Genomic DNA, 12852 nt, shown 5'->3' with positions numbered 1-12852 from the left:
GTTGACTAATTTGTTCTAAAGTAGGTCATGAAATCAAAGAACCTTAGACTGATATAGCATTCAGAAAGTCCATTCTGCTCAACACAAATAATGCTCATGCTGAACACATTCGACAGGTCGGGAAGAAACAATGTTCAAGAAATGGAAAGGAAAGTGCCATTCAAATCATGTCTGAGGTGGCTTTGCAAATAGCTGATCTCTTTAAATATTTATTTAATTTCCATTTGAAACCTGTTCCAGATTTTGTAATCTGTCATTTACAAATGTATGTGATATTAGTCTCAGTCCATGTAACTGACATCAATTTGCAAATGTAGAAGTCCTAGTAACAATGATTCCCCTTTGCATAGCAAGAGAGCTGGAAGTTGAGGTAGTTTCTTATGTTCTGGGGAACTTGACCAATGATCCTTTGCCAGATTAGAGTAGGTGTGAGGAGATAAGGCATCTAAGAGACTTGGATAAGTATAATTTCATTTTTTTAATATATATTGGTCTAAAACATCTGAAGTTGTTCTTGAATGTTTCAATGATTCACAAACTTTCAACGTTCAAAAAAAGTTTAGTCATTAATCTTATGGTGTCAGTTTGTTTTCCCATTTAAAGTGCCTTGTCTCTGATTAATGAGTCGGTCCCAGCAACCTTGTTTCATTAAGACCCTCATTCCCTATGCAAAGTTGCTTGGGGAACAATTATTGTAGAGTGAATCCTGTCATTTTTGTTGTGTGTTCTTGTGGTGGGAATTGTTTTAGATAAGCTTGTGTTCATTTCAAAGTAAGCAGCGGGCAGCGAATAAATTCTGCTGCACATTTGAGCTTTCCTCCTCATGTGTTTCCTGATTAACACTCTCAAAATGCTGGAGGAACCTTGTAGGCCAGGCGGCATCTCTGGAAAGGAGTAAACCATTGCTGTTTTGGGATGAGACCCTTCATCAGGACTCATTTCCTGATATTTTGTTTGAAGAGAAAGAAAGGTTCCTTGTGCCAATCCGGATTATTACAGCAATTGGGAATGTTGTGTTTCCCTCTCGATCTTGACCCTCCTTTCAATGGGAACAGCATCTTTCATTGTATTTTCTCTCCACCCTTGATTTTAAACACTTAGATTTCCTTGCAATCTACCTGTTGAGAAATAACAAAACTCTCCTATTCCATATGACCAAGGTACCTCATCACTGGAATCATTTAAAGCATATGCTTTTTGCACGCTTTGCATCATTCTGAAAGTCTGGATTTTGAACTGGCCATAATATTCCTCATGTGACCAAACCAGTGTTTTATAATGGTTCGGTATAATTTCCTCACCCTTATAGTCTGCCTTTATTTATGTCTTTTTCTTGTTACTTGTAATGAACTACGTACATTCACTCTTGTACCCATTTTTGAATTTTGGAATTAGAAAAGCAATAGTCTTAATACCAACTCCCTGTGTACTCTGTTGCAGACCTTCCAGTTTGGGGGAAAAGAGCCTTTTATTATTTCCTATTGCTTAATTAATTTTATAATCATGTTACAGCTCCTTTTGTTCTGGGAGCTTCAGTCTTGATGTCAGGTTACTGCTTGACAAGCCATCATCTTATAAATTGGCAGAGCTGACTACAGGGACTTGTGCACTATATTCATATGTTTATATCACAAGGACATTCGTGGCTCTTTATCAACCACATTTTTGAAGTACATATCAGATAACTTAATTCTGTTCGATCACCTGTCTGTTATTTCAGATCAATTGGACACACTTTGACTTTTAACGAACTTATACTGGATTTTTGTAATCCATCCACATTTCATTGATATGACTCTTGCAGTTTATTGTTTTAATGAGGAATTGAGAAACAGAACGTGGGCCTCTGTACCTCCCTCTGCAATTGGATCCTCAACTTCCTAACTGGAAGATCACAGCCTATGCAGGTTGGTGATAATATCTCCTCCTCACTTACAATGAACACTGGTGCACCTCAGGGGTGTGTGCTTAGCCCACTGCTCTACTCTCTCTATACCCATGACTGTGTGGCTAGTATAGCTCAAATACCATCTTTAAATTTACTGATGATATGAGCATTGTTGGTAGTATCTCGGATGGAGATAAGAGGGTGTACAGGAGTGAGATATACCAGCTAGTGGAGTGGTGTCGCAGCAACAACCTGGCACTCAATGTCAGTAAGATAAAAGAGCTGATTGTGGACTTCATGAAGGGTAAGACAAGGGAACATGAACCAGCTCTCATAGAGGGATCAGAAGTGGAGAGAGTGAGCAGTTTCAAGCTCCTGGGTGTCAAAATCTCTGAGGACCTAACCTGGTCCCGACATATCATTGCAGCTATAAAGAAGACAAGACAGCAGCTATACTTCATTAGGAGTTTGAAGAGATTTGGTTTGTCAACTAAAACACTCAAAAAATTCTATAGTTGCATTGTGGAGAGCCTTCTGACAGGCTGCGTCACTGTCTGATATGGAGGGGCTACTGCACAGGACTGAAAAAAGCTACAGAAGGTTGTAAATTTAGTCAGCTTCATCTTGGGCACTAGCCTACAAAGTACCCAGGACATCTTCAGGGAGAGACATCTCAGACATCTTCCTCAGAAAGGCAGCGTCCATTATTAAGGACCTCCAGCACCCAGGGCATGCCCTTTTCTCACTGTTACCATCAGGTAGGAGGTACAGAAGCCTGAAGGCACACACTCAGCGATTCAGGAACAGCTTCTTCCCCTCTGCCATCCAATTCCTAAATGGACATTGAACCCATGAATAGTACCCCACTTTTCTTTTAAATACAGTCGGCCCTCCTTATCCGTGGGGGATTGGTTCCAGGATCCCCCGTGGATACCAAAATTCATGGATGCTCAAGTCCCTTATTTAACATGTATCAGTGCGGTGGTCTTTCGGACCTGGCGGCGCAGCTCTGAATCCGCAATGTTTCTGTTCACAAAAATAATCACGATCGCAATTGAAAATAATGTGGAAGTAATAAAGCAATTGGAAAGAGGTGAAATGCCATCGGTCATTGGAAAAGCGTTAGGCTACAGTCGGTCAATGATCGGAACAATTTTAATGAAGCATGTGAAAGGCCCTGCCTCGTTGAAAGCTACAATTATGACTAAGCAACGCAGTGGTTTAATTATTGAAATATGTATGTTTCTTAAGTGTTTTATATGCATAGAAAGGTAAAATATGTTCTAAAATATGTACTAAGAAAAATGTTTGACTGACTGATGCTAAATAATACCGGATGTACCTGTTCCGACTTCAAATCCAACTTAAAGACGGACACAGGAACGGAACTCATTCATAACCCTGGGACTGCCTGTACTTTTAAGTCATTTCTAGATTACATAATACCTAATACAATGTAACTGCTATGTAAATAGTTGTTATACTGTATTGTTTAGGGAATAATGACAAGAAAAATAGTCTGTACATGTTCAAACGAGTGCTGGAGAGAGAACTTCCGGGTTTTCCTGATCCGTGGTTGGTTGAATCCGTGCATGCGGAATCCGCAGATAAGGAGTGCTGACTGTATATATTATTTCTGTTTTTGCACTTTTTAATCTATTCAATAAATAAATATATAATATATTTTCTGTAATTTATTTATTCTTTCTATATTATCATATACTGCATTGAACTGCTGCTGCTAACTTAACAAATTTCACGACACATGCTGGTGATAACAAACCTGATTCTGATTCTGAGGGAACTGTTCAGGAGCCAAATGAAAAGCAACTGGAATAGGACTGATAGAACTATATGAATATTTTGCATTATAATTTACCAAGGACAAAGACTATTCCAAAGCTATTGAAAATAATGAAGTAGTTGAGATATTGGATGGGCAAGAGATGTGTGAAAACCCAGTAATTCATTGGGTAGTCAAGTCACATTTTCTAAAGTTACTTGGGGAACTAAGATTAGAAATTGTTTCGATTTTGACCACAATCTTCAGTTCTTTCTCCATGGATGCAAGGGTTATGCCAAAGTACGTTCCGCCCTTGTTGAATGAAGCAAGAAAGGTAGAATTCAATGTTGATAGTGGGAAAGGTTCAAGAACAACTTATGAAAGAATATTAGCATTCACTTAAGCCAGCGTGGGCTAATGAAGGAGATTCAGTGCAGCTTTCTTACAGCAATGCTCTTCAAACATTTGGTGTGGACATGGCGAGTGGTGTTGATATAATGCACATGAACTAGTGTTTAATAAAATATCTTGGTCTTATGAAGAGGTAGTACACTTATGGATACAAATTGTATATTTTTAAAATCTGAAAGCCGGAGATCAGCGGTGAATGGGTGTTTTCCAGACTGGAGCAAGAAAAGAATGGGATTCCTGAAGGTTTATCCATTATTTTTTTAATTTAGCAATGTAGCATGGAGTGGACCCTGCTGGCCCTTCAAGCCACGCTGCCTCAGCAAACTTTGACAAACCCGGTTAATTCTAACCTAATCACAGATAATTTACAATGACCAGTTAACTTACCCGGTTTGTCTTTGGACCATGGGAGGAAACGAGAACACCTGGGGAAAACCCATGCAACCCACAGGGAGGATGTACAGACTGCACTGGAATTGAACTCAGATCTCCGGAACGCCCCGAGCTGTAACAGCATCACACTAGCCACAACACTACTGTGGTGTAGTATTGAATTGAGCTGACTTTATTACTTACATCCTTCATGTACATGAGAGTAACAATCTTTACGTTATGTCTCCGTCTAAATGTGCATTGTGCAATTTATAGTAATTTATAATAAATAGTATGTGCAACAGGACAGTGACTATAACATAAAAATACAATTGTATCAGCGTGAATTAATCAGTCTGATGGCCTGGTGGAATGCGCTGGGCTGTCCGCACCACTCTCTGCAGAGTCCTGCGATCAAGGGAGGTACAGTTCCCATACCAGGCAGTGATGCAGCCAGTCAGGATGCTCTCAACCTGGTAGAAAGTCCTTAGGAGCATATCTCCTTAGAAATTAGGAGTTCTAAGTACCACAGTGTCCCTGCTGATTTTTGGTAACAGTTCCAAAGATGTTTGGGTTAGTAGGTTAATCAGTCAGATGAGTGTAATTGGGCAATGCAGACTTGTTGGGCTGGGAGAGCCTATTACTGCGCTGTAAGAAAAGCTAAAATATTACACTGTGAATGTATAAAATTTGCTCATCCTGTCCCCCCTTCCTACCCATGGAGCATTTTGTCTGTTTCTGACATCACATGACATGAGCATTTGGAGATGGCAGAGGGAGTAAGTTTTGTGGAGGGACTGAAGAAGCAAACAATAATCTTTCCAGTAGAGAAGGCTATAAGGAGTGGTGTTTAAAATCACAAGTAATTTAGAGAGAATTACAAAAGATGACTGAAGGGTTGAAATTTAAGGCAGTTGACAAGGAATACTTTTTTTAACCAAATATTTTAGGGTTTGGATTGTATTCTGATTAGAATGTAATGTTGATCTAGTAGTAGCTTTAAAGGGAATTAAATATTTGACAGAGAGATTGAGGAGCGGTTAAGTGGGATTAACTGTAGACATTGAGCAGCTCACCATGGAGACAGACCCATCGACCCATCCCCAGTTCCCACAGCTAGTCCCAGTTTCCTATGTTCGGCTGATTATCCATCTAAACCCTGCCCTGCCAGCCATGGTAGCTATCCACGTGTTTCTTCAGTGATGCTACTGTGCCTGTCTCAACCACTTCCTCTAGCTGTTCATTCCCTATACTCACTACCTTCCGCATGGAAAGAGTTGCCTCTCATGTCCCTTTAATATTGCTTTTACCCAAACCAATGCTCCCTCGTTTTGGACTCTCCGATGCTGGGCAAAGGACTATTACCATCAGCCTATTCCTCTCTTTCTTCCACATTCCAAGGAACAAGGACACAGCCTGGCCAATCACTTCCTATAGCTCAGCCCCTGGGCTTCAAGCCATCATTGTAAATCTTCTCTGCACTCCAGTTTAACCACATCTTTTCTCTAACAGGGTAACCATACTGTACACAATACTCCAAGTACAACCTCATCCCCTACACAACTGTGCAAAGGTCTTAAGGCACATATATAGCTCGGGTTCTTAAGACTTTTGCATAGTACTTCTCAGTGTGGAGCTGAGAGCTAGTTTGTAAGTCTGGCGGGAGCAAAGGATGTTGGGAATGGTGAGGGTGGGACGCCATGGGAGGGGTGTGCACCAGATGGCAGAGGAGTGCCAAGGGCAAGAGGTGGCATGGGTGCCAACACACCAAGCAAGGTCATTTGATTCTCTGGTGCTTCCTGCTCTCTCCCCTTTTCTGAACAATGATTCCTGCTCCATTCCCGCTCTCAGTCCACAATAGAGAATCAGGTTTACCATTATTCACATATGTCATTGTGAATCATCATTCACATGTGTCATTGTCACACTGGGTTTTGGTGAGGGTGACGTGCCCCCATGAAGGTGTGGATTTTAAAGATCAGGTGGCAGGCCACAATCGCTCATTCAGTGCAATGGTGCTTATTGTGTGCCAGAGGTAAAAGAAAAAAAATTAGAAAAAAGTGCAGAAGTATTTACAGTGAAAACAAATGGCAAAATTACATGAAAGAAAATACAGAGATTTACCATCAAATCTTTAGGACTATAGCTCCAAACATCAGTCTGAAGAAGCACGCCACGCCACAGTTGTCCACAAATACATTCATCACAGTGACCTTGTGCAACAAAAGCAATCAAGAACTCACCATTTTCCAGGAGCCAGCACTCTCCCCATCCCCCAGAATAAATTCTTCCAGTGAGCCAGCGCAGTGCAAACAGGGATTCGCCCCACCCATCACTCGGGTTCCCCTCCCTGAAACTGGAACCAACAGCAAACAGGATGTGTCGAAGTATACCACTGTAGCGGATTGTGCACCTGATAAGAATAACGCCAGTACTGCCGGACAGGGAGAATGAGAATTACGGGGCCGCTGGGGCGGGTCGGAGGGAAGAAATTGTTTGTGGCAGACCCACTCTGTCACGTTACCCTCCCCTCTCTACTGGTTTACTCAAGTAGGGTAAACAGGAGTAATAACCAGCGGTGACATTCCGGCTGGGCCGCCCCTCACCGGGCATTCGGGAACTGTGGAGCCAGCTGGACTACAGCTGAGCCATCTGCAGGCTCACGTTCCTGTACCCATGTACGGACATCTCCTGGCTGGGCTACTTAGCTGGCTCTTCAGTACGCGAATGTGGGGGGTGGGGGTGGGTTCTGGCCAGTTTCAACCCAGCCACGGCAACAGAGGACAGCAGCTGTGAGTAAATGTACACTCAATTCGAGACAGCCCCCGCCACGCCCAGCCCCGCCCATCAAGTCAGGCCTTGGACTGGTTGGATGGTTTTAGTGTTTCATACCACAGTTTGCTAAGAGTGGCAACTCCTCTGACCAATTTAATCTTAAAGTCCGGAAGAATCCTTTACATTGGACAGAGGAGTGTGAACGGGCTTTTGCAACTTTAAAGGGGGCACTCTGTGAAGAACCGGTACACATTAGTCCTGATTTGAATACATTCTTCCTGGTACAAATGGACACTTCTGGAGTAGGGATCTGTCCTGGCCCCAAGAGAAGAGGGTAATAAGAGGCCTGTCTTATACCTGAGTAGGAAGCTGCCACCCTGGGAAACTCGGTTGAGAAAGAGGCACTGGCTATCAAGTGGGCCCTAGACAATTACATGGCCAGGAGTTCATTTTGGAGACAGACCACCATGCCTTGCCCTGGATCCAGACCATGAAGGATCAAAATGCTTGCCTTACCTGATGGTATCTAGCCCTGCAGCCCTCCCACTTCACACCCGTCACAGAGCGGGCAGCTCAAGTATCACTGTGGACTATCACTCCCGACTTGGGTAAACCAGAAGAGAGGGGAGGGTAACGTGACAGAGTGGATCTGCCATAAGTAGTCTGCCTATCGTTTCATTTTCTGTATCAAACGTATATATGTTCACATATATTTCTTCTTTTGTGATAGGTACCCAAATCAGTTGTTTCTCTCCAAGTTCATTCTCCTGGCGACAAGCAGCTTATGTTGATGCTTACTGCTGGGCCTCACTGCATCAGCCTTCCCATAAGAATGATTCGGAGCATTTACCACTGTGGCTTCATAAGGTACAATGTTTATTTCAAAGCTTTGTCTTTTAATAAAATTGCGTTTTATTTTGGAATGGCTTTGGTGGACAGACATTACTCAATGTATAAGTTCTCTTGAGAAATCCAAATATTATTTGACTAGTCAGTTTATATATTGGTGAGACCCGACGCAGACTGGGAGACCGTTTTGCTGAACACCTATGCTCTGTCCGCCAGAGAAAGCAGGATCTCCCAGAGGCCACACATTTTAATTCCACATCCCATTCCCATTCTGATATGTCTATCCATGGCCTCCTCTACTGTCAAGATGAAGCCACACTCAGGTTGGAGGAACAACACCTTATATACTGGCTGGGTAGCCTTCAACCTGATGGCATGAACATTGACTTCTCTAACTTCCGTTAATGCCCCTCCTCCCCTTCTTACCCCATCCCTGACACATTTAGTTTTTTTTCTCTCTGCCCATCACTCCGCCTGTTCTCTATCTCCCTCTGGTGCTCCCCTCCCCCTTTCTTTCTCCCTAGGCCTTCCGTCCCATGATCCTTTCCCTTCTCCAGCTCTGTATCACTTTCACCAATCACCTTTCCAGCTCTTAGCTTCATCCCACCCCCTCTGGTCTTCTCCTGTCATTTTGCATTTCCCCCTCCCCCCACTACTTTCAGATCTCTTAGTATCTCTCCTTTCAGATAGTCCTGACGAAGGGTCTCAGCCCGAAACGTCGACAGTGTTTCTCATATAGATGCTGCCTGGCCTGCTGTGTTCCACCAGCATTTTGTGTGTGTTGTTTGAATTTCCAGCATCTGCAGATTTCCTCGTGTCAGTCTTACTCGTTCTGTTTGGCTTCTATCTGCCTTAGAGAACTAGATGTGCATGGATTTGGTCAGTTAAGGGCCAATCCTGCTATCATTTGTAGCAGGACAGCCTTAGGATGATGTACTTGTTTCTTTTTAAAATGGAATTTTAGATGTAGACTGTCCCTCTTTTTCTTGCATTTTAATTGTGGACTTGACTGCTGAAGAACAAGCCACTCCAGAGTTTCTTTAAAATTCCAATCTGGATTAGCAACCAGCTGCTGTCACTTCTTTTAGTATGACTATGATAAACACAAAATTCCTAGCAACTGTTGCCCAGGTAAGCAATGGTTTTTTTAAACAGAGTCAATCTATCTCTTCATGGGTGAAAGCAAACTTCTCTGGACTTTGTTTGGAGCAAACTAAACATTTGAATCTGACCTTACTAACAGAAGTGCAATCGCTATCCTGCTTTACTAGCAGTACAGCTTTGACCTTAACCATTTTCAATTCACGTTGGGCCATTCTACACACTTCTGATTAATAGCTTCCTCACTTGCCTTCTGATAGATCATCTTGTGCCCTAAGTCTTAAATCTGAATGATCACTCTTGCCATCGACACTTTCCAGTTACTCACTGCAGCAGCAATGCATTGAATGCAGAGTATCAGTTCTGGTTGTGAGATTATACAATGTGCCTGTGTCCTTTCAGAGCTGCGGTTTTGCAGTTACACTATTCTGCATGGAAAAACAGTCCATGCAATTGTTTGAAATTCCTCCTACTTTGACGTTAACTAAGGCATTGGCTTGTTTAAAATCCATAGGTGGGTACTGCAATTAATATAACTGTGAGTAACATCGGGTTCATACACCAGTACGGTTGAGCTGTGCAATTTGTTTTTGAGAGGTTTATATCCTAGAGAATTTTAACCCAGCAGTGTTAACAGAAATTGCACACTCTGGTATAATACTGATGTATTAATTTTTTAATGGTGTCTTGCTTAGTACGATTCGAATCAAAGGGCATTCCCCATCTCAAAGATTAATTCCGTGCACCATACATGTTCCTGAGTTTATTCTAACTGTGCGGATCATTTCCCTTTTGGTTTCCATTCACTTACATTGCATCTTCCACTAATTTCATCATCAGGTTGATAAATATTTCATTCTGGAACTCTTTTTGTGTGCTGTAACTGAGGAATAATGCGAGCAAGCTCCTCGGATAATGTGGTCAACATGAACCAATTCCATTATAAAATGTTGCAGTATTTGGAATAACATTTTGATGATATGTCAGTGATGCTGATTAAAAGCAAGGATGTAATGTTGAGAGTTTATAAGGCACCGGTGAGGCCTCACTTTGAGTATTGTGAGCCCTATATTTTAGAAAGGATGTGCTGAAACTGAAGAGGATTCACAAAAATGATTCCAGGATTAAACAGTTTGTCATTTGAAGAGCGTTTGATGGCTCTGGGCCTGTATTTACTGGAGTTCAGAAGAATGAGGGGTGACCTGATTGAAACCTATCGAATGTTGAAAGGCCTTGGTAGAGTGGATGTGGAGAGTTGTTTCCTGTAGTGGGGGAGTCTAAGACCAGAGGACATACTCTCAGAATAGAGGAATTTCTTTAGCCAGGGAGCGGTGAATCTATGGAATTTGTGGCCACAGGCTGCTGTGGAGTCCAAGTCTTTATGTATATTTAAGGCAGAGGTTGATAGATTCTTGAATGGTCAGGGCATGAAGAGATACGGAGGGAAGGCAGGAGATTAGAGCTGAAAGGAACAGCCATGGTGACTCAATGGGCCAAATGGCTTAATTCTGCTCCTTTATCTAATGGTCTTATTAAGCTTGGAATCTCAGATCTAGACTGTCCCTCTCTTTCTTTCTGTTCTTTGCCCTTTAATTATGGAACTGTGGTCTTGACTGCTGAAAAAACAAACTTGCCCAGAGTTCTTTTCTTAATTCATATCTGGATTAGCAGCAGCTGCTGTCACTTCTTCTAGTATGACTAAGATAAGCACAAAATTGCTAGCAACTGTTGCCCAGGTAAACAATGTTTTAGGCATGGTTGCATCATTTTCTTTTTGTCAGATATGTCAAATGGACTCCGCATTTCCTGGATGACTTTTAGTTTGTGTGATCTTTAAATGCGGCAGTGATAGTTTTGGGAATGTTTGGAATCTTGCTGCTTGTCTGAAGTATCCACCAGTTTTACATGCTGCAACATTTTCATTTTTGACTTAATAGAATGTAAGCATTTGGAAGCTTGTGCAATGGATCAGTGATGCATATCACTGCTAAAATTCAATTTTATGCCTTAGCTTCTACTATAAGATTGAAGATATTCTGCTATAAGATACGAGATCTTTTACTGTAAGATTATAAGATCTTCTAATATAAGATATAGTCGTGGGTAGTAATGGGGACAAGGTCCCACTACCTATTAAATACTCCCAATGGCGTGCGCCTCAAATAGCCTCTGACAACCAAGTCCAGCTCCTGGCCTTCACGTGGCTTAGCTACTGAGCCCGGCAGAACCATTTCTACTGACAGGAGAAGGGGCAAAGGCGGGTTACTGGCATTTGTTTCCGGCAGATGGGGCGCATCAGCTGTGGTTGGCAGCTCAGCTAGGAGAAGAAAAACTCTGGTCTCAAATTTCTGCTGCCTTGTGGCTATACCCACTCATGGAGAAGGCTTCGGGAGTAAACCCCAAGGGAAAAATCCAGAACTGGAGTCCTAAGGCAGTCCTACATTGAGTTCAATGCTGACTGACAACTCCTGTGACGCTGCTGGTACCCAACTGTATCAGTCTCTGCCATTCCTTTGGGTTAATCAGATGCGAGGAGAGGAGAGCTTGCTACATGGGCAACAGCTTGCTCTCCATATTGTACTGCCCAGATTTGTGTATCTAGACAGCTAGGACGCAATATCCATGGTCAACACTGACCGATAGAGGCTCTCACTATAAGATATGAGTAAACCTGAATATAACCTCTGCATTGAGGAAGAAAAAGCCTTAATTATATGTTTTGTTTTGTGGCATTGTTGTCCACGTAGGATTCAGAAAATCTTAGATCAGTTGCATTACCATTCTAAATCTTTTTAATTTTGTTAAATGAAGCAAATGTATATTCATATGGCAAAATATAGATCAATATTACTCTTGCTTGGTAACTTTTTTTTGCTCTATGACCACTGGATTGCAGTGGTCTTGTTTGAATGCTTGCTGTACATATGAGCAATTTTGCCTCTACCGTGCTTCACATTATAATGCTTGATTTTTTAAGTAAGGGAAGGTTCTTCATCTACTCCGATCCTTTGACCACTCTACCTTGATGTTATTTATCCTCTTGAGCAGATGAGCAGAATACTCGTAGGAAGCAAGTAGAAGTCCTTACTCAATTCCTTCCTCACCTCAGGAAGCTGGCTGGGCCACACAACCCTGTTCATATCAGTGGTGCTGAGGTGGAGATGGATGGAAGTTTCAGGATCCAAGGTGTAAGCATCACCGATAACTTCTCATGATCCAACCAAGTAATTGCCATAGCCGAGGAACTGCACCAGTGTTTCTGCTTCTCAGAAGGCGAAGTAAATTCGGCCTGTTTCCATTGACCCTCACCAATTTTTATAGGAAGCGTCCTGTCTGAATACATCACAGCTTGGTATGGCAGTTGCTCTGTCCAGGATCACAGGAAATTGCAGAAAGTTGTGGGTGCAGCGTAGCCCATAGTAGAACCCAGCCTTCCCTATACACTTCACACTGCCACAGAAAAGCAGCCAGCATACTCAAAGGCCCCGCCCACTTCAGACATTCTCTCTTCTCCTGGAACGGTCAAAGATCTATCTCATTCTGTCACGTCTGGGTGTGGCAGAAAATTGCTGAGATAGTAATTACTATGGGTTCCTCTTTCAGCACTGTCATTCTACTTCTCCCAGAAATGTGTATGGGTAATACTTTTAAAGCCAGCTGAGAACCTGTTTAG

The 12852-nt window shown here is 42.3% G+C and overlaps 1 protein-coding gene across 1 annotated transcript in view; it reads left to right on the top strand.

The window, feature by feature from the left end:
• Positions 1-12852, top strand: part of panx1a (pannexin 1a) — a 43597-nt gene that overhangs the window by 11628 nt on the left and 19117 nt on the right. The window contains exon 2 of the mRNA XM_073043328.1: positions 7960-8096. Coding sequence (XP_072899429.1) covers positions 7960-8096 — 137 coding nt within the window. The remainder of the gene's footprint in view (positions 1-7959; positions 8097-12852) is intronic.

The sequence above is a fragment of the Hemitrygon akajei genome, chromosome 4, assembly GCF_048418815.1.
Source record: "Hemitrygon akajei chromosome 4, sHemAka1.3, whole genome shotgun sequence".
NCBI classification, from domain to species: domain Eukaryota; kingdom Metazoa; phylum Chordata; class Chondrichthyes; order Myliobatiformes; family Dasyatidae; genus Hemitrygon; species Hemitrygon akajei.
Note: the sequence above shows the minus strand (reverse complement) of the source record. Positions and strands in the feature narration are given on the sequence as shown.